The sequence below is a fragment of the Heterocephalus glaber genome, unplaced genomic scaffold, assembly GCF_053883595.1.
Source record: "Heterocephalus glaber isolate CG9 unplaced genomic scaffold, H.glaber_assembly_v1.0 deba00001606, whole genome shotgun sequence".
Taxonomy (NCBI): Eukaryota; Metazoa; Chordata; class Mammalia; order Rodentia; family Bathyergidae; genus Heterocephalus; species Heterocephalus glaber.
The window spans coordinates 15,553,999-15,574,673 of record NW_028258377.1 but is presented as its reverse complement, the minus strand read 5'-3'; the positions used below and the strand labels follow the sequence as shown (position 1 = coordinate 15,574,673).

General features: G+C 38.7%; 1 protein-coding gene across 2 annotated transcripts in view; it reads left to right on the top strand.

Moving 5' to 3' along the window:
- Positions 1–20,675, top strand: part of Nsg2 (neuronal vesicle trafficking associated 2) — a 60,150-nt gene that overhangs the window by 12,435 nt on the left and 27,040 nt on the right. For both annotated transcript variants that reach the window (XM_004836361.4, XM_021239365.2), the window contains one exon: positions 3,526–3,609. In XM_004836361.4, coding sequence (XP_004836418.2) covers positions 3,526–3,609 — 84 coding nt within the window. The remainder of the gene's footprint in view (positions 1–3,525; positions 3,610–20,675) is intronic.

Sequence of the window (20,675 nt, the reverse complement as noted above, 5' to 3'; positions counted from 1 at the left end):
ATTTCAGAGGAGTTCAGAGTAAAACAATATAAATTTGAAGAGAGAAGTGTGACCCTGACTCTGCCTAAATTCAGCGCCCCCTAACCACATTATTGCAATTGGTGAGTGGTATATACTTAAATACCATATATATCATATATGTTATACAGCCATATATTTAAAGGTGATGTAAGTGAAATCAGTGTGTATAAAAACCTTTTTTGTGTCCAATTTGTTTAATATAATGAAATTCATCCATGTATAATGGAGGATTGGAGAGTAGGATTCTCACTTTATGACTAACCCACAATGCACCCATTCTCCTGTTAATGGACATTTGAGTTGTTCTTGATTTGGGGGTTACCATGTTATACTTGATCTTAGCCAAAAGACCAAGAAGCCATTAGTTTGGGGTTATTATGAACAAAGCTGTTCTGAACCTTTTTGTATGTATGTTTTGGTAGATCCATTATATTTTTTGAGTTGGCTTTTTGCTGACACATATTAAATCTATTGATTTTGATATGCTTAGAATTTGGCTATCTTACTGAATTCTAATAGATTTTTCAGTTCATTTTCTTGGAACATACTTACATCAGATAGAAAGCTTTTAGTTTCAAGTAACAGAAAAACTAACCCAAATTGGATAAAGGCCCAAAGAATATATATTTGCCCCTATAACTGCAGAGTTCATCATGGGTCTAGCTTCAGCAAAATGTGATCCAGAGTGCAGGATATCACCTGGACCCATCTCCATTCTCTACGTTTCTCTTGGTTTTACCATCCTTTGTGTGCTTTCTTTGTCCTCTTCTTCACAGGAGCAACAGTTGCTACAACAGTTTCCCTTCATATATGCAACAGTTGCTCCAGCAATTCCAGAACTCATGTCCTCACCACACCATCCGGAAGAAAGGCACATTCTCAGGGACACGAATGAAGACCAAAGAAGACTTTTCCTCAAGTCTCTAGTCAATACTGCCTCAAATTTCATTGGTTCAAATTGGGTGATATGCCAATGTTTGAGCCAATTAAATAGTGTGGTTGATAGGATAGTCTTCTCTAATGGGATTAACTTAAGCAAGGGACCATCTTTGTTCTGAATAGAGAGGGGGTTCTCACCAAACCACATGGCTGTCAGGGGTGAGATCCTGAAAGGAACTATAGAAAGCTTTTGGTTGAGGAAGGAAAGTGATGCTGGAAAAGCAACCTCAAAATGTCTATTTTTATAGAAACTAGAATAACATTGCCTGTAGGGATTATTTATTGTCTCATCTTAACATAATATTTTTCAGCTCTGTCTCTTGACTCACATGTTGGCCAGAGTATAGGGTCTTTCAACTTACACAAAATGATGAAAATGGTTTTAAGCTTTTTGAAAAGGTTTGGGAAGGATGTTTATAAAAACACAGAGGAGGTGGGAAGTCATAAGAAGTGAATGCACCCTAATATTTTACATGTAATGTGAAGATGTTCAACACCAACCTCATGTTGTGGTTCTATACAGGAAAGGATCAAACCAAGAGGTGGTTGAGATGGGCTTGGCAATGTGGGAAGATAAACTATTCTTTTGCTGTATAAAAAATCACCAAATTTTTGTCTTAAGCCAACTTAGTTTTATTACCTCACAGTTTTTGTAGATCAGAGGTCTAAACACAGTTTAGCTTAGTTCTCTACTCAAGCTTGAAATCAAAGTGATGACTGGACTGCATTTTTGTCTGGTACTCAGATATTTTTCCAGGCTTATTGAAGTTGCTGGGAGAATTCAGTTTCTTGTGGTTATAGCCTGAAGTCTGGTTTTCTTATTGGCTGTCAGCTGGAGGTTGCCCCTCAGGTATCTGCTGCAAGACCCTATCACAACATGTCAGTTTAACTCTTCAAGGTCAGTGGAGAATGTTTTCCCAATCTGCTATGACAAAGTTTTACATAGCATATGGAATTGTGGGAGGACTGTATTCTACGTATGTTTTTACTTTCCCATTCTTTGATACAGGAGGTAGGAAAAAAATAAGAATGATAGAACATCCTTCCCTACCCTTAAGTCTGCATTTGAGTTTGCCTGCACAATTTTCTTATTTAAGAAAGTCAGAGACTCTCTTTTTTGTTATTTAACCAAGGAAACTGTGAAGAGAGTATCTGGAAAGGAGTTCTAAGGGTCAAGGAAAGGGGGAGTTGTGTATGGGCTGGAGACCTGGACCTCTTTTACTATAGGAAATAGCACATGGTAGATGTTCAGTACACCATGGTGGTTTCCCCATCCCTTCATCTTGAGCAACGATGAATCAATGACATGCCTCATGAACTTTAAAGAACATTTTTTATAGAAGAATTCTTACTCTAGTCAATGTTCTTGACATTGCCTCTAGGAAAAGTTGGTGGGAATTTTCAGTGACAGTTGTTAATTTAAGCTACCATGGGAATTAAGAGTGCTCATGGTTAGAATATTCCTTCCTTTTAGCTATGTGAATTTGGACAAATGACCCAGCATCTCTGACCTTTAATTTCCTTGTCAGGGGAATGGAAATAGTAGCATGCAGGTAAAGTATATAAAGTGCTTTCTCTAGTTCTGGTGCATAACAAATGGTTTAAAAATATGAAATCTTTTAACTGACTCAACTTTCCAAGGAAACTTATTAAATTGGAATTATGTTTATGATTATTGTCCATATTTTCAAGTAAGACCCAACACTCAGACAGTTTCAGTGTTTCTCATGGTACTGCAATATTTAGTGATAGCTATTGATTATCTGTCAGGCTTCTTTTTCTTCCACTCTGACTGCACAGTAGGATGGAGTTCCATAAATGTCTTGTCAAGTTGACAGCATATCTTAGGAAGAGATTAACCACCTCTGCAAAAAAATAGTTAAGCTTCAGATTGAACACACTTTGATATTTTTACAGAAATCAAATCAAATTGGAATTAAGAATGTGTGCAAAGGTTCAGCTACAGGATGTTCTTCATAACTTGTTTATATAACCCAAACCGTGGAAGTGACCTAAATGTTCAACAGTTAAAATTCAGTTGTTGTGCATACATACAGTGAAATATTATGCGATATCCAAAAGCAAAATGAAGGGCTTGGGATATAGTTCACTGTTAGAAAGCTTGCCTAGTATGTGCTTGGTCCTAGTCTCCTCCCCCAGCACAAAAACAGCAATAACAAAAAAAGGCAAAATGAATTCATACACTGCTCTACATTGGAAAAAGTGTAGTGTTGTATGATAAAAGCAGACTAGAAACTACACCATGAAGGAAGAGTCCATTTCATAAAAATAGAATATATGTTGTTATATATTGTAGATATGTAATATACACCTATGCATATAAAAGCATTTGGAAAGGTATAATCAAAATTATCTGTGTTTGTCTCTCTTGGAAATGGGTTAATTTGAATTTTCTTTTCACTTTTCACTTGTGTGTGCTTGGAAGGTGGCTTCATTTTCTGACCCTTATGTGGTAGATAATAAATTCTAGTTATTAGAAAAAGGAAAAGAAAAAGAGAGATAGTTCAAGTCTCCATGTGTACTGACACTAGTTGAACTTTTCAGGTGATTGTGAAGACAAGAACAGAGTACCAGCCAGAACAGAAGAACAAAGGGAAGTTCCGGGTGCCAAAGATCGCGGAATTTACGGTCAGTTTCTTGCTGGTGTAGGAGAGAGTAAAGGTAAGGCTGGCAGCAGCCAGCTCAGCACCCTGGTGTTGAGAAAGCAGGTGCCACTGTGGATTGGAAAGATGACCCAGGCTGCTTCTGGAGGGTTTCTTGAAGCCACACTGTCTGTCACTAAGTTTAATCAAATGACAAGAACTCTACACATGTACTCTTATACTGATGTTCTGATAAATGCCTCTTATATTCTTTGGTGTTTTCCTGTCTCCTTCTTCCTACTTTCTCATTACTATCTTCTGAAAATATGATGGAAATACATAAAAAACCTCAAAACTTTGTCAGTGGATGTGGTTGCAACAAATACAAAAAAGACAAAGGGAAAGCAAAGCTGACTTGATAAACCTCATGGTTGAGTTTTTATTTCTTGGTGAAAGAATCTGAAGCACTGACAAATAAGTACCACTGGCTGTGATGAGTTGCATGACAGAGCCATGAAGTAAGCTTACAAAGGTGAAAAAGAGATCATTTAGGGGTTAAGACACAGGAAGAGGCAGTGAATTTAAGTAGGTACAAGGGTGCTAGTGGCTGACAAGAACATAACTTGTGCAGAGGCCCTGAGGTTGTAAAGATGGTAGCCCCAATAGAAATAAGGATAATGAGACGGAACTCTAGGAGATGGTTGGGGAGTAGCAGAGATAAGACAGGGGAAGTAGGCAGAATGCAGGCTGTTCCAGCCCTTGTAGGCTGCTAAAAGCAATAGGAAGACACTGAAGGACTTTAAGAAGGGGAGGGACATGACTGAAATAGGGTTCTTCAGAAAGCATACTGTCTTTTACATGGCTTAGTGGGTGTAGTAGGCAAGAGGAAAGGTGGGGAGATTACTAGGTACAATAATCATCCAAGTGAAAAATCAGTAGTGACTCAGACAAGGATGGTGAGTAGACAGAGAAATGGATTCAGACCTACAAGATATGAGACAAAAATCAGTCAGGAAGGCAGTGAAAAAAAAAGAAAGTGGTTCAATGGATGGATATTGGAGCAGGCTGGTTTGGTTTGAGCCTTGTTTCCACTTTATTAGCCACGTGGCCATAGGTAAGTCACTAAGCCTTATTTATCAAATGAAGATAATAATAGGGTCACTTTAAAGATGAAGTGTAGATGCATGTACAGAATGAGTGGCACAATTAATAGTAGCTGTTTTGTGTCAACTGTGACCAGGGGCTTTGAAAGTGAAGGCAGCCCTTTGTTGGTTATGTGGGGCTAGCTATCTTTCTGTATGCTAAATCTTACTCTAAATCTGTGTCAGAGCAGTTGGGTGTGTGAGCCTGAGCATGAATGTGGCACTTCTATTGTTAGCCTCTTTTTTGAGGGTAGCGACTGCTTTTAATGTTTCTTTGGTGTCTGCCACACAACGTGATTATAGACCTGGCTCCTGCTGCACATAGGTGCCTGTAAGAACAAGCACACACCTGCAGGAATGAGCACGTGGCTTTGAGGGGAGGCTGGGGTTATGTGAGTGCCCCAGACAGGCAGTAAAATTGTTCTCTTCTGGCAATGGAGGTCACAAGAAGTATGCCCAGACAAGAGTATGCTATTTATAAAATCAAAGTATTGGATATTGTTATACTTTTCAACAACTTTCTCATGATTCCATAAATAAAACCACAACTGTGTGATAAGGAATTTTTTGGTGTTCTACGAATCACTTTTTTTCAGAGTACTTTCAGAGCATCTTATGAGATAGTCTTATGAGATAGTTCAATCTTCTTTTTATGCTTTCCATATTTTATACAATAAATGTGTATTGTCACAATAATCAGACAAAAATAATAATTATTTTAAAAATCTTGTTCTTTTTCCAGAATGTTGAGTATTTAATGAAACCATTCCTTACCCAGAATCATTTCAAATGATGGCTAGGAAGATACACAGTATGTTGATGAAGGGTTAGGAGAGAGTGTTGAGGGAAAAAAAGCAAAGGCTAAAATTGTATGGTTTCTAGGGTTGTAACTGTGAAGAAATCCACAAGAATAGAGGGAAAACAACTTAAAAGAAATATATTATGGTGCTGCCTGTGGCTGTGTTATCAGACATAAAGTTGGACCATGTTATATTTTTCTCTCTCTTTGAAAGCTTTTGATTATATGGCTATTTTACCAGATAAATGTGATAGTGATATTCAGCAGTTCCCTCATTCCCCGTTAGTTTCACATTTCCTGGTTTCATTTACCTACAGTCAATTGTGGTCCAAAAATATTAAATGAGAAGTTCCAGAAGTAAACAATTCATGCATTTTAAATCTTGTCCATTCTGAGTATCATAATAAAATCCCACACTGTCTTACCCTGTAAATCATCTTTTTATCCAGTGTATCCATGGTATATACACTACCTGCCTGTTAGTGACTTAGTAGCTGGCCCAGTTACTAGATTGATTGCCATAGTATCACAGTGCTTGGGTTCAATCACCCTTATTTTATCTAAGAATGATCCCAAAGTACAAGAGTAGTGAATCTGGAAATTCTTATATGTGGCAAAGAGGAAAAATAAGTGCTTACTTTAAGTGAAATGATGAAAGCTCCTGATTTAATAAGGAAAAAAATATATACTGAAGTTGTTAAGATTTATGGTATATTATTATTGTTACTCCCATGCTGTACTTAATTTATAAACTAAGTTTTATCATGGTTATGTGTATACAGTATAGGAAAAAGTATAGTATATGTAGGGTTTGGTATTATCTGACGTTTCAGGCATCCACTGGATCTGTGATAGTGAACCTTTTAGAGCCTTCAATGATACAAACAGCCCATTGTGGCACATGTACCATAGCTTTGCCACCACTGCCCCGGGTGTTCGTTTCCCATGGATAAGGGGGGACTATTCTACCTTCCTATCTTTTAAGGGGGAATGATGGCTCAGTGAGGTGACATAATCTACTCATCCAGGTACCCACTGGCAGAGATAATGTTCAGAGTAGAGCCTGACTGGCCTTTCCTTTCAGCTACCTATAGTCAGAACAGAAGTGAGTCAGCTATGAGAAAAGGCATGGTGTGGTCAGGGTCCAGGGCCTGTAGAAGCTCCTATGCAGTTTGGCCTAATTAGTCCTGGAGGTCTGAAAGGAAAGGATTTGTGATTCCACAGCACCTCTTTGTCAACATTGTCAGGCATAGGTGGAGGAGGGCCCTGCCACTTGGAACAAAAAAAAAAAAAAAAGAAGGAATGAAGCAAATTCCAATTTGCTTATATAAAGCTTCAAGTATTAATTAGCCTGATTTTCTGCTTTCTTTAAGAGAGCTCTCTCTGGTCCCTGTGGAGGATGTATCAGCTGGCTGCAGGGTGGATGTGGGGAGAGGAGCGAGGAGGCTGTGATGGTAATTAAAAAGAGTCTGAGGGTCTGAGCTGAGTCAGCTCTCTGAGGCTTAGGGACCCAAGTGGAACTGTGTCGAGCTAAAATTCACAGACCTCATGTTTAGCTGGAGAAATGGACCCTGGGGGACTCGTTGGTACTTGGCTTGTCTGCCTGGCTCTAGTGAAGTAGGAGACTGGGGAGATGCAGTGAGTGTGAAGTGCCTTGAAGCTGTGGGTGGGGTGTGCTCTTGCCACACTGAGATGTAATTCATAGGTCTGCAGCTAAGGATGAAAATTTCAGCCAGAAAATGAGAGCTGAAAGTTGGAATTTATAGTCAGCCTTAGGGAGCTCTGTGCTAGCAAATAGTTGCTGGGTCTGTCCTTGGGATATATTGCCTGGGGCAAAGGTAACTTTGGGAACGACAAAATTGCATCCCTGTCACTGGTCACTGTCATCACTTCATTGAGTAATTTCAAATTTCAAAATTGTGATTTCAAACAGCTTGTGACTTCAAATTTGAAGATTGACCTGGAGAGAGCAGTTCACAGCAGTTATATTGTGAGAGAGAAAGGGAAACGAGAGCAGGGTGGGGAGAGATGAACTGAGAAAGACTGGCTGAAGGAATTGCCTGGAATTTTTGTCATTTCTAAAGTCAAGGAGGTCCTTGCAGTCATTGTAAAAGACCAAATACATGCAATATTTTCACCAATATAATTTGAGCAAATAGGAAGCTATAGAGAGGAAATTTCTTCTTTTTATAGCCTGGGAATCGGAGGCTCTTCTAAAGTTGTCTGCTATAGAGGGTGCTGGTGTCATGGAAAGTGCTGTACAATGGGAAGCATGTTGCTTTGCAGAGTACTGATACTATGATGAGTGCTTGTTTTGTGGATGTGACGGTGCTGTGAAAGGTTCTGGTGCTATGGAAAGTGATGATATGGAAGGGAGTGGTGTTATGGAGATGTTAGTGCTATAGAAAATGGTGGTGATTTGGCAGGTACTGGTGTTATGGAAGATACTTGTACTTTGTAGGATTTTGATGATTTGGTGGTATTCCTACGGAAGGTGCAGGTGCTATGCAGGATTCTAGTGTTGTGAAAAGTACTCTTACTGTGGAAGGTGCTGGTGCTATGGAGATTCTGATGCTATGTAAAGTGCTGGTGATATGGAGGGTGCCAGTGCCATGGGGGTATCTAGTGCAACAGTGGGTACTGGTGCCATGAAAAATTTTGGTGCTATGAAGGATGTTAGTGCTGGGGAGGATGTTGGTGCTATATGGAGGGTACTGATGCTATGTAAGGTGGTTGTGCATCAGAAGGTGCTGGTGTTATGGGTACTAGTGTTATGGAAAGTACTGGTTCTGTGGAAGTTACTGGTCCTGCAGAGAATGGTGTTATAGGGAATGTTGGTAGTATGGAAAATGCAAGTGCTATGCAAAATTCTTGTGCTATGAGAGATGCTGTAGAAGATGCTGATGGTATCAAGGATGCTATGGTATGAATGGTGCATGTGCTAGGGGGGATCCTGCTGCTATGGAGGATGTCCAATTGTTCCAGGGCTGATTCGTCAGTGGGAATTCATGTTGTATTTGGAAGCTTTTGTGCTAAGGGGATGAAAGACATTTGAGGAAACAGTGGACTTGGAGGCTGGGCTCACCTGGGAATCTTAGTTCATGACTTCATCCCCTGTTAGCTTCATGACCTTGGGAAGCCCATTCACTCCTCTGGGTTGCTGATTCCGCATCAATAAAACTGGAACAACAGTCTTGAGATAACAAATAGTATAAACTCTTGGCACACTCTATGGGCTTAATAAGGGAGCATTGTATTGATTCCCTATTCCTATCCCCTTTATTTCTCCTGGATTTTTAGCTTTCTGTATAATCAGCCAGATTTTATCTATTGTTTGGGCTCTAGGCCTCATTCTCTTGGCTTTTCTCATGTGGATTTTCTCACAGGAATCTGCCTGTGAGAGCCATTCAAGGTTGTAGCTAGTTCAACAGCAGGACACATGGGTGGCCTTTGGTTCTTAACAGTGACCTCTGAAGTCATGTGCTTGTCTATTAGTAAGTGTAGGATATATTTTGTAGGCCATTTTTCATGAGTTAAAATGTGAATGATTACAATGTGTTAACGCTTTTTCAGTCTAACAACAGCTTTGTGAAATGCTCACTCATATTATTCCCATTTTACAGGTGTGTAAACTGATGCTCAGAGAAGTGAAATGACTTTCTCAAGCCAGAAATGTTAGAGTGAAATAAGAACCTGTCTTAGTTACTTTTCTCTGGTTACTTGAGACATGATACCTGACACTTAAAATTAAAGGGGAAAGGTTTATTTGGCTTACAGTTTGTAGAAGTTTCAGTCCATAATCAGCTGGCTCCAAGGCAGGGTGGCAGAGGGACTATAGGTCATGGCCTACAGAAAGTGTCAAAGGAACAAGAGACCTTAATAGCATCTTTCTTCCCCTTTTATTTTATTCAGACTTAGGGCGGGTAGCCCTCACACCCTTAATTCCAGTGCCTTTGGTCATAGCTTTGCACTATGAATCAATTCCAGTGTCACACACTCTAGATCCTTCTACCTCCCCTACCTATGACCACTTGGGGGGGCATCTAGACACAAGCTATTACAGAACCCATCTCTGTGACTCTGTATCCTAATTTAGAGCCACACCTTGATGTCCCCTTCCATTGTCCTTGCTAAGCTGTAGCTTGTCTGTCTTGTAGTCTTCTTTCTTCTCTCTCCCTTTTCTTCTTTGTCTTTGTTAGTATTTTCTCTGAGCTTGGCTCAGTGTCTGTTGCTGGGAGACAAAAAGGTGGATAAAATGAAATCCCTGTGCCAAGGAGCTCATCAAGGTGTGGAACAGATAAGAAACTTTCTGGCCAGCTTTTCAGCTGTACTGTTCCTGTAGAGTCACCTCCTCTGCAACCTCTTCTCTGGTCTTCTCAGCATGGTTTCAGACCTTTTCTGGGCTCTGCAGGGTCTGTGGGAGCTTCTAGCACTGCTGACCCCTAAGCAACTGCTCTGCACCTGCAGCCTGATCTAGGGAAATATCTGGCCCACTTCTGTGTTTCCACTTTTCAGCACAGATCCTGGCATAGAGTGGGCATTGGTTGTACTGCAATGTGAGCTCAGTCTTTTGGTATGTTTTAATATTTCTTCCTGACTGCAAGGTCCTCACTCAGGAGTCAGAAGACTTGGTTCCTTTGGCTATGGTCTGGGCAGGCTCAGACTGAAGGGTGTCCATGCACTTGGGGAAAGATTGTAGAGGGACTCAGGAGTCCAGAGGGACTGGAACTCACCATTTCTGTCAGGCAAATGAACACATTAAAAGGAAAGTAAAGTTTGGGGGATTGGAAGTGAGAGGACTAATCCTTTTTAAAGAACTAGCATTAGTGGGGTCTTAGTAAAAATCAAACTGCAGAAAACAAAACAAAAATGAAACAAAACCTTCCCCAGTTGATATTTCAGACTTGACATTATAGAATATGGTATTTTTTTTTTTTACCATTTCATCCATTCACTGATCCATTCAACTCTTTAGGCTTCTTTCCTGCCCTTCACCTATGATTGGCATTTTTTCTGTTCTATTCTATCGAACGATCTCCACAAACAAAGCTGGAGGAATTATTGCCCCACTTGCAGAGAAGGAAGATAGGCTCAGAGAAGCTGGGTGATCTACCCAAAGCCCACACCCAGCAGGCTGCAGAGGTGGGATGTGCTCTGAGGTCCTAAACATGGAACCACCTGCCCCAGGGAGGAAGGGGCTGGGAAAGCTACTCACAGGATCTGCAGCAGAGTGGAAGGCGAGACCCAGCTACACATGAAGAACTTCTTAGGGCACGCTATTGAGCCACCTAAGTTGCCAGTTGTTCCTTCATTTCCTTTTACAATATAAGGTCAAGGGATGAAGTCTTGGCAGTCTGTCTCAGGCCACACCCATGCTCACTTTCCTTCTAACACCAACTGAGAAAGAAACATGGAGAAACATCAGAGCCAACCTCCCAGTGCTGGTTGCTATGTCTATGGGTTGTTAAGTCTAGTCCCTTCTTCCTCCTGTAAGTCTCTAATGACTGTCCTTTTTTCTCTGTTCTCACTCTCCTAGTCTGGTTAAGCCATATCATCTCCTGTCCAGCCCCTCCCTTGTCCCTCTGCCTCCTTTCTTGCCCCTCACCCCAAGTCTTTGTTCTCATTTCCCCAGAAGCAGTTCCTTTCAAAAGTTCATATTCCACCTGGTTATTTCCACTCTAAGAACCCTTCCATGGTTTCTTTCGCTAACCTGCCTCCTCGATAGGTGGCCTTACCTTCCTATAGCATTCACACTTCTTCCTGTCATTCTGCTCTTTATGCTTTTGTCCAATTCTGTTCCTTCTAGCTGGCTGCCTTCTGTGTCTTCACCATGGGCCCACCTCCTTATTCATCCCCCAACACCCAACTTGAGTAGCTCTTGGCCTGTGTAGTCTTGGCTGAACTCTGTGCAAACCCTGCCCTCCCCCTTGGGACCCCTATGCTAATTACACAGGGTTGGGATGATGAGTTCCTCTCTGGTCACACACAGACTGGACTGTGAGCTCCCTCAGGAAGGAATGGTGTTCTCTTCATCTCTGCACACCAAGAGCCTAACTAGCACCTCACCAGGCTAGGCACCAAAAAAAGGATGCACTTAATAAGTAAATAAACAGGTAAATTAACAAACAAAATATCCTCATGGCTGACTGAGAAATTATAGTTGGTATTTATAGCACCAACAGCTTTTGCTGTCTCATTTTCATTATCTTTATTTAAAGCCAGGGCCTTATCTTTTCTTCTGAGCTGCTTCTTGCCAATGACACATTCTCATAACTGTCTTCTTCCTGACCCCATGTTCTTGGAGAGGTGAGGCCTCATTTATAGCTTTGCCATTTGGTTCTACCAGTTTTTCTTCAGAACTCCAGGGACTGCCTTCCATTGCCAAGATTCTAGTATTTGCTGATAGCGGTAACTGTAGATAAGAGATTTTACTTTATTATCTGTTGTCTTAGTTTTTATTGCCCTTCTTTTTTTATTTTGAGGAACATTTTTGGGCAAGTTAATAAAAACACTGCTTGCTGGGCTAGGAGCAGAGTCATTATTTGGCACAGAAAAAAATTTCACATGAGTACTTGTGGCGAAATGCTCCAATAGTATGTTTCTTATTTCATTTCTGGGTAGAGTTTTATTGAAAATCAGAATATATATACTGGTCTATGTTTTCATCTGGCTGCTTCCTCCTGGCCTGATGGATGTTTAAGAGTGACTCCCAAGAATATATATTGTTATTAATTGATAGTTGAAAAGTAAATGTGGCTTATTATTTTTTATTAAATATTTCCCATTGAGAGAGAGAAAATATACATGGTGCTGTCTTAGGAGAAATGAGCTCAGGGTTTGAATGAGGAACTGAAAGATGTAATGACCTCAAAGCTAAATAATTGGCTGCTTTTATTACTTGCTCCTCATTTTCTTTGATTTAAACAAATCTTGATAAATAAATGCGGCAGTGAAACAAGTCACTTGTCACATCATCTAGCATAGGAGAAGGCTTACAGCACCTTGTGATGATTCTTGTTTCCTATGGGACTCCTGGAGGGGGAGCTGGAGCTAGTTCACACCAATTCCTGAGAGCTGGTTGTTCAAAGATTGCAAGCCAGGTTTTAAACTGCTGGAAGTGTGAAACAAACTATGGTGGAACTTTTTACACCAGAGAATTCAGCAACCGCCACATAAATTCACCTTCCCCTGCTGAGAGTTGGTTAACCAGAAGACCATGTTGTGGAAGACATTATACAAAAAGGGAAAATACATAGATAGGTGAGGTTTGACATCGTGGGTTCATATGAACTAAAGCAACTCATTTCACCTCTTATAATCTGTAAAATAGAAGAATGATGTCTACATCATAGGCCTGTTGTAAATCCTATAAAAAGGTAATATAAATTGACACTCTTGTTCCCTAGTGGCTGCATAAATGTGAACTTCCCCTTGTCATCACATGATAGTTCCATTTCTGTTGTGTGGGTCATCTCTTAGATGAAATGCAGTCACTATTTTGAGTCTCTGGTGGGAAGCCCTGCATGGTACCCATAGGCCCTCTATCTCAAGTGTCACTGCCCTTGCTCAGTTGTGCTCTCTTGGCTACCCTTTCCACAGTGCCAGCTTTGGACTCTTGAGTTTCTGTCCCACTCACTTTGCTTCCTCTTTTGCTTGATAAATTTGATGGTGTTCTTCTTCCTACAGGCAGCTGTGTGAAATCCTTAGTATAACATAACAGGCTGTTCAAAAGTGGTCTTTGCTGCCAGTTCATGTCCTTCTGGAACTGATTTCCTGCATGTGCAGGAGTCAGAGCTCTAACAGATTTGCAAAGCTGCCTCTTCACATCTGCAGCCCTTTGATCATGCAATTTCCTTTACCTTTATTTCTGTCTTTTTTTTCTGCCTTGTGACCCATCTCAGATTTTACCTCCTTCTGGAACTTGTTCTTGGTACTGCAAGTCGATTTCTTTTCTGAAGGTCCTACAGTCCCAATTCCCTCTGTTCCAGCATCTCTTATGGTCTGAAATGGCAACTTTGCTTCTGTAGAATGCTTCTGCTGCCTGGGTGGATAGCTGAAGGTAGTTTTGAAGGTTTTGTAAAGGTTTCACAGATTTTAGGTTTGGATAACAGAAGGAAGATGCTCATGGAAAGTAAAATATTTAAAAGTGATTATTTATAGTTAACTAACAATAATCATTATTTTATTAAATTCCTGTGATATACCAGGTAGTCTACTGGTTATGTTCTAGTTTAGTTTTACTCTACCTCATGAATTAAGAACTATTTCTGATGTATAGATGAGAAAATTGGTACAGCATAGTTGATTATGGTAGCCAAGGTTGCACAGGCAATAAGAGGCAACCAGGCTTTTCCAACCCAGAGGGGTATGTGTCCAGGTATATTCATGTGTATTTTTTCAATCTCTCTCTCTCTGTCTCTCTCTCACTCTCTCTCTGTCTCTCTCTCTCTCCCTTCTCTTCTCCTCCCTTCTTTCCTCCTCTCTCCTCTTCCTCTTCCTGCTCTCTCTTCTTTCTCTCTCTCGCTTAAATGAAATCATGCTTAAAAGTGTTTGCTAGAATACTAACGTTTTGGTACATATCCACATTATTTGTCAAAAATTACATTGATTTTGTTCTTTATTTCTTTATTCTCTTTGAATATACTATTTGGCCAAAACCTGAAATGTACTAACCCAAAAGGAAAAGGGAATAGCAAACATTTCCTGAAGGAGAAATGCCATTTTCCTTAAGGCTTGTCATATGATCTGTTTCATCCTCGCAGTCACAAGGTGGGAATGTTCACCTCCTGACTTTCTTGGCCTCTTGGCTTCCACTGCTAAATGTGCAATTATATTTAATATGATTTTCAAAAAATTTTAAAGTTATGATATCTAAGCTCTTATAACTGTCAGAGGAAGACAGGGCCTAACAAGGAGATTGTATATACAGCTGGTCATGTCACCATTATGTTCTATAATTATAAGAAAACTAGTTGTCATAGCAACTGCCGTAGAACCCTGGCTTCCTCTTAAAGATGCCAAGCAACTGGGAGGAAATTTAGTTCTCTAAAAAAGATACAACACTCACTTGGGCAATCATCATTAACTCATCCAAATTCTTTACAATTTGACCTCAGTTTTGCTTTGCAGTGTGATAGACCTGAGTTCAAGTGTTGGTTCTATAATTTATTGGCTGTGTAACATCGGGCAAGTCACTTCACCGCCAGGAGCCTCAGGTTCTCTTTTTAAGGATTGTTGTAATGATTATGTGTGTGATGTGCCTACACATTTCCTGAATGCAGTAGCCCCTGATACGTATTAAACTGCTTCTTGATCTCTTTCACTCTTAACACATGAGTTGGGAGTAGAGAGGGTGTTTGTTTCTAAAATAAATTAAAAGAAATTATTATTGATTTTGTTAAAATTATAGGTAGAAAACAGAATTACTGATTAGATATTCTAGGCTGAATCATATGCTGTATAAGAAAGGAGGGAAGGAGAAAGGAAAAGAGAGAGAGACAGAAAGAGGAGAGGATACATTCAGCTGGATAAAACTGACTTAAATTAAAAATTCTGTTTTTTCATTACATTTCCTTGAGCCTAAGAAATATATCTCTAATTGCGAAAAAATTTCTCTACACTGAGTAGGGAAGCTGGTTTCTGGTCTGTCTCTGGACCTCAGTTTCCTCATCTGTAAAATGGGTACTTGGGTGAGCTGATCTTTGAGTGTCCTTTGGCTGTGATGTTTTAGGACAGTAGTTCTCAGTCAGGAATGAGTTTGTTCCCAAGGAGCCCTTTGGAAATCCCTGGAGATATCTGTAGTTGTCACAACTCTGTGTGTATGTGTGTGTTTATTTGTATCTAGTGAATAGAGGCTAAGAATGCTGTTAAACATGCTGTCATGCATAGACCAGTTCTCTACAACAAAGAATTTTCTTTCCTCAAATGTCAGTAGTGTCAAGGCTGGGTAACCTTAGTCTAGAATTTAATAGAACGTTTATTGGATTTGAAAAACAGGGCTCATACAATAGCAACCAACATAAGTCAGATTTATCTGGTATTTCAATTTCATATCCTTGCAAACTCTTACAGGCTTGGAGCATTATAAAAATTAATAAAGGTAAAGACTAAAAGACTTCTCAAGGTTGTAGAGGGCTTCATAAAAAAGTGGAATAGCTTGCAGGAGGTACTGTATAACTTTAAACAGTCCAAATGTGATTGTTTCATGCTCAAGCAAAATGCACTGAATGCAATTTCAGGTTCATAAATAGCTTTATTATGTTTTCTATAGAGGAAGATAAAAATAAGTCTTGCATAGATTTCAACTGCCTTCTCATTTCCAGCTTCTGCCTTGGGTCTTGATATTTCAAAATAAGCCAGAGTGTATCTCTTCTAAAACTTGTGTGATCAGTTACTGCCCTCATGTAGAGATCTTGGAGCTTCTTCTGGCTTCTTGGTAAAGTCTCCACTTCTTAGTTTGCTATATGTGCTCCTCAGAGCCTGTTTCTTTCTCATCTCTTCAGTCTCCTCTCCTATCTGCCTCCATCTCTTCTCAACAATCTAAATTACTTATAGAATCCTCAGTGTACTCTGCCCTATCTCATTTGCACTCATTCCACATCCTGCATGGTTTTCTTTCTCCCATGGTCTGTGGACACCTATTAATCCCGTAGCATGGCTCAAATGCTTTCTTGGTACACTTTCTTGGTAACACCTCTTCTTTTTCTCATTGGTAAATTGACTGACCACTTCTTCCTCTGGGCAGAAACTCGTCACCTTTACCTCATTCATCCAGTCATTTCCTTGCATGCATTTTTTCCTTGGTCCTAGAAAAGCCTGATTCTTTAGGATAGAAACTTCTGATTCAGTTCAGTAACTCCTACTGAGAGAGAAGACCACTCCTTCATATGGAATTGGGCAACTGTGGGTTAACTGTGTTATTAGGCAACTATGGATTAACTAGATAACTATGCTCTTTGTGGAATGTACCTGAGTAACCATGACAGCTTCTGTAATTTGTCACCAAAGGAGAGTAACAGAAAGTTCTGGCAGAACTCTGCTTTTTGAAAATCCTGCTTGCTATATTCTCAAGGAAACTCCAATGAAAGTAAGCCTTGTATAGTTAAAAAAAAGAGATATGTAAACTAGAACAAAATTCTATTAGATGCTCTTGAGACTGACAGGAGTCACTTGCTGAGCCACAGGCATTAAGAGACATTTTTTGCTCCTATCTACCTTCATGTTATGAGTTCTCTGTCCGGGGTCCTCACAGTTTCCTGCTTCACTACAACTATATACTCTGGGGATTTAAATAGAATGTACTTTGAATAGGATGGGTAGCCCATATCATTTATTCTTAAATAAGAAGAACAAACTCATGCACAAAATTCCAACAGTAGAAACATAAGCTGAAATTTAAAAGTATTCCTTTCTCCTTCTTCATAAGTCTTCTTACCCAAAAGATCCATTGTTTAGGTCTGCACTGTTCACATTGGAAACTTGTAGCCACAATCAAAATGAAATAAAGTTCAAAATTTAATTCCGTAGTCAAGTGAGCCATGTTTTAAGTGCTCAATTGTCACATTGGCCTAGTGTTTCCATCAGTGCAGAAAGTTCTATTGGACAGTCCAAACATCCTTTCCTTATGTGCCTATCTAGGGATATTTTCTACATCAGTATTTATATATGTATATATACACCTGGTATCCTCTTTTATTTTCTCAAATAGGGTGATTTTATACACATTCTTTGGTACCTTGCTTTTTTTCTCATAATATATCTCAGAGATGTTTTCAAATCAGCACACTGAAATCATTTTTGTTCTTGTAAATTGCTGTAGACTGAGGATATTTTGTAATCTTTCTCAATTAGTTCACTATTGTTCTGGTTTTCAGTCTTCTGCTACTAAACACCATTTCTTGGTGAAATTTCTTGTGTGAGCATCTTTACACACATACACACACACACGCACACATGCATCCCTTTCATATATTTTAGAAGTGTATTTGTAGGTTATGAGTACCTTCAATTTTAAAAAGTTTGCCAGAAAATATGTAAGTTCTTAATTTCAATAAATTTGACCAAATTATCTTCTAAAAAATTCCTACCAATTTATATTTCGTCAAAAGTGCCTAAAAATGTGTTCCTCCCCACATTGTGAGCATCAGGATTTAATAAACTTTAAACGTTTTCTGGTAATATAGATAGAAAATGACACTTCATTTTAAAGGTTTGCATATCTCTCATTACTGATGAAGCTCAGCCTCTTTCCATGTTTTTTTTTTTGCTTAATATATGCTAACTGTACATATTAACAGGGTTCAGTGATATTTCCATACATATATGCATATAGTAAGCAATGATCAACTTCAAGCTAGGTATGGTGGCACACGTCTTGGGAAGCACTTGGAAAGCTGAAACACTTGGGAAGCCGAGGCAAGAGGATTCCCGAGAGTTTGAGGCCAGCCTGGACTACATAGTGAATTCAAGGACATCCTAAAATACATAGCAAGACCCATCACAAAAACAAAAAAAGATCAAGTCCAACCTCCCTTTAGTTACCCTACCTCCATCCTGCTCAACCTCTATAATCACTATTCTACCTGCAGACTGAAGTTTTAGCTTCCATATAGGAGACAGAATATGTGGTACTTGTCCTTGTGAGGCTGGCTTATTTCTTTTTACGTAATTCTTGGTAGTTCTATTAATTTTGCTTCAAATTACCTTTTACTGATGAATAATATTCCTATCTATCTATCTATCTATCATCTATCTATCACATTTTCTTTATCCATTCATCTGTTTATGAATACCTTGGCTGACTTCATAACCTAGCTATTGTGAATACTCATAATAAACATAATAAAACATAGGAGTGCAGGTATTTCTTTAGTATGCTGTTTTCATTTTCTTTGGATATATTCCCAGAAATGGGCCCTCTGGGTCACAAAGCAGATCTATCTTTAGTATTTTGAAGAGCTTCCATTCTGTTCTCTTCAATGGCTGTACTAATAAAATTTCCTATCAATAGTGCATAAGAGTTTGTTTTTCTCCACGTCTTAACCAGTATTTGTTATTTTTTAGTTTTTTATTTACTCTTTGACCTTTAAGTCTCTCCTGGAAAGCTTCCTGTTTGGCTGGACTACTTGTAATTCCTTTGTACTGATTTGTGTGGGTGCTTCCAACGGCTACAAACTTAGTCTTTCTCACTTGTTTGGTAACTTCTCAGTTGTCCTTTACCTTTTGGTTTTGTTTATGATATAATTTCCTTTTTAATCCTACAGGATTTTTTTTTTTTACTTTTTCATTATTTCAATCACAAACTCCAGAAAGCATGAAAGAAAACATTGATACATTTGAGTCTGTAAAAATTAAGGACTTCTCCCATCTTAAACTCATACATTCTTCTGATGCTTTTATTATTTTATTTTTTATATCAAAATGCTTATCCATGTGGAAATTGTCTTTGAGTTAAGAGTCAGTTGCGAACTCAATTTTCTTTCTTTTTGAATGGCTCTTTGCCAGTTGCTTGAAGTCTATTGCCCTCTAACTTGACATGCAACCTTTTTTTATACAGAGATTGCATTTCCATATGTATTTGAGCTTACATCTGATATCTCTTTTCTTACATAATTCTGACAGTTATTTGGTATTACATACCAACTCATTTCCAATTAAATAGTTTTAAAATATCTCTTTGCCTTTTTTTGCCTTACTGTTATTTCTTCATTCTTTGCATAAACTCCTTACCCATTCTTTTGTGTTTGCCTTTTCAGATACATCCTACCATATTTTTAGGTAGGTGCCAAAGCACTCCTGTTATATTTTGATTTGGCTTTCATAAATTTATAGGTTGATTTGAGAAGAAGCTACATCTTTAAAATATTGAAACTTCTACTATAAATAAGATTTCATCTTACATCTGTGGAATTTTTCCATTACTCTTAGTTGGGCTTTAAAATTCATTTCTTTGTCTGTCTCTGTCTCTCTCTGTCTCTGTCTCTGTCTCTCAGTCTCTGTCTCTGTCTCTCTCTCTCTCTCTCTCTCTCTCTCTCTCTCTCTCTCTCTCTCTCTCTCCCTCTCTCTCTCACTTGCTCTGTGTGTGTGTGTAATCCAGGGTGATCTTGACTCATCATCTTCCTATCTCAGCACCTTGAGTTTTGGGATTATGGATGTTTGTCATCATACCTGGCTTATTTTTTAAGTTCTTGTTAAGTTTATTACAAAGTATTTTACTTGTTTTTATATTATAAAATGGCTCTTTTCTTTCATTATATTTATAACTGGTTATTATTTATATTTAATAAAAAAGCTTTTTTAAAATTTATTTTTTGGTGCTGGGGATTGAACCTAGAGCCTCACACATACTAACATCCTAACTGAGGTATATCTTTAGCCCTTACTTTTTGGTTTTATTAATATGTTTGCAATACATGAAGCTTGCATTCGTCTTGGGGAGCAGGTATATGTACATAATATAGCTTGTTTCTTTTTACATCCCCTTTCCTTTCCCCCCACCTCCCTCCCTCTGTCTCTAAATCCCCTTTTCCCATTTTTATTGTTATTATTTTTAGCTCATATTTATGACATGTATTGTTTACACTTACTGTAGGTATTTGGGTCCTGTATGTGGCATATGATTAAGTCTTTTTACTTTCCCTTCCTACACACTTCTCCCCTCATCTTCGATCTCCTGAACACCTTCTCATTTGCAAGAGATCTATGCCCTTTTTTTCTTCTATCCATCCTTTATTTTGCTCTTTGTACTTTGCCTTTCTTTTGAATTTTGTACACCTATTTGCCACTGGGCAATTACCAACTTCTCTTATTGTTTCTAATGATTCATTTAAAAGTTCAATTATTGGGATTTTCTATATAGATTATAGAAAATAATCTGTTTATATGCTAGTGTTGTTTCCTTTTTTCTGACATTTAGTGTTTTTTTCCTTCTTTTTAGTTGTTTTTTTCTTTTTTCAAATTTTGGACCCTAATGTCATTTTCTTGTTTAATTGCATTGGTTGGTAACTTCAGGTCTGTTGTTTCTATTTTTAACCAATTAAATTTTGATGGATTCTCCTTTGTCCCCCTATGCTTTCTACGTATATGGAGTTGGCTATATGGTATGTTTTATTTGACTCAGTATTATGACAAATTTGTCTTATAGATTTTCAAATATTAAGCCATTCTTACATG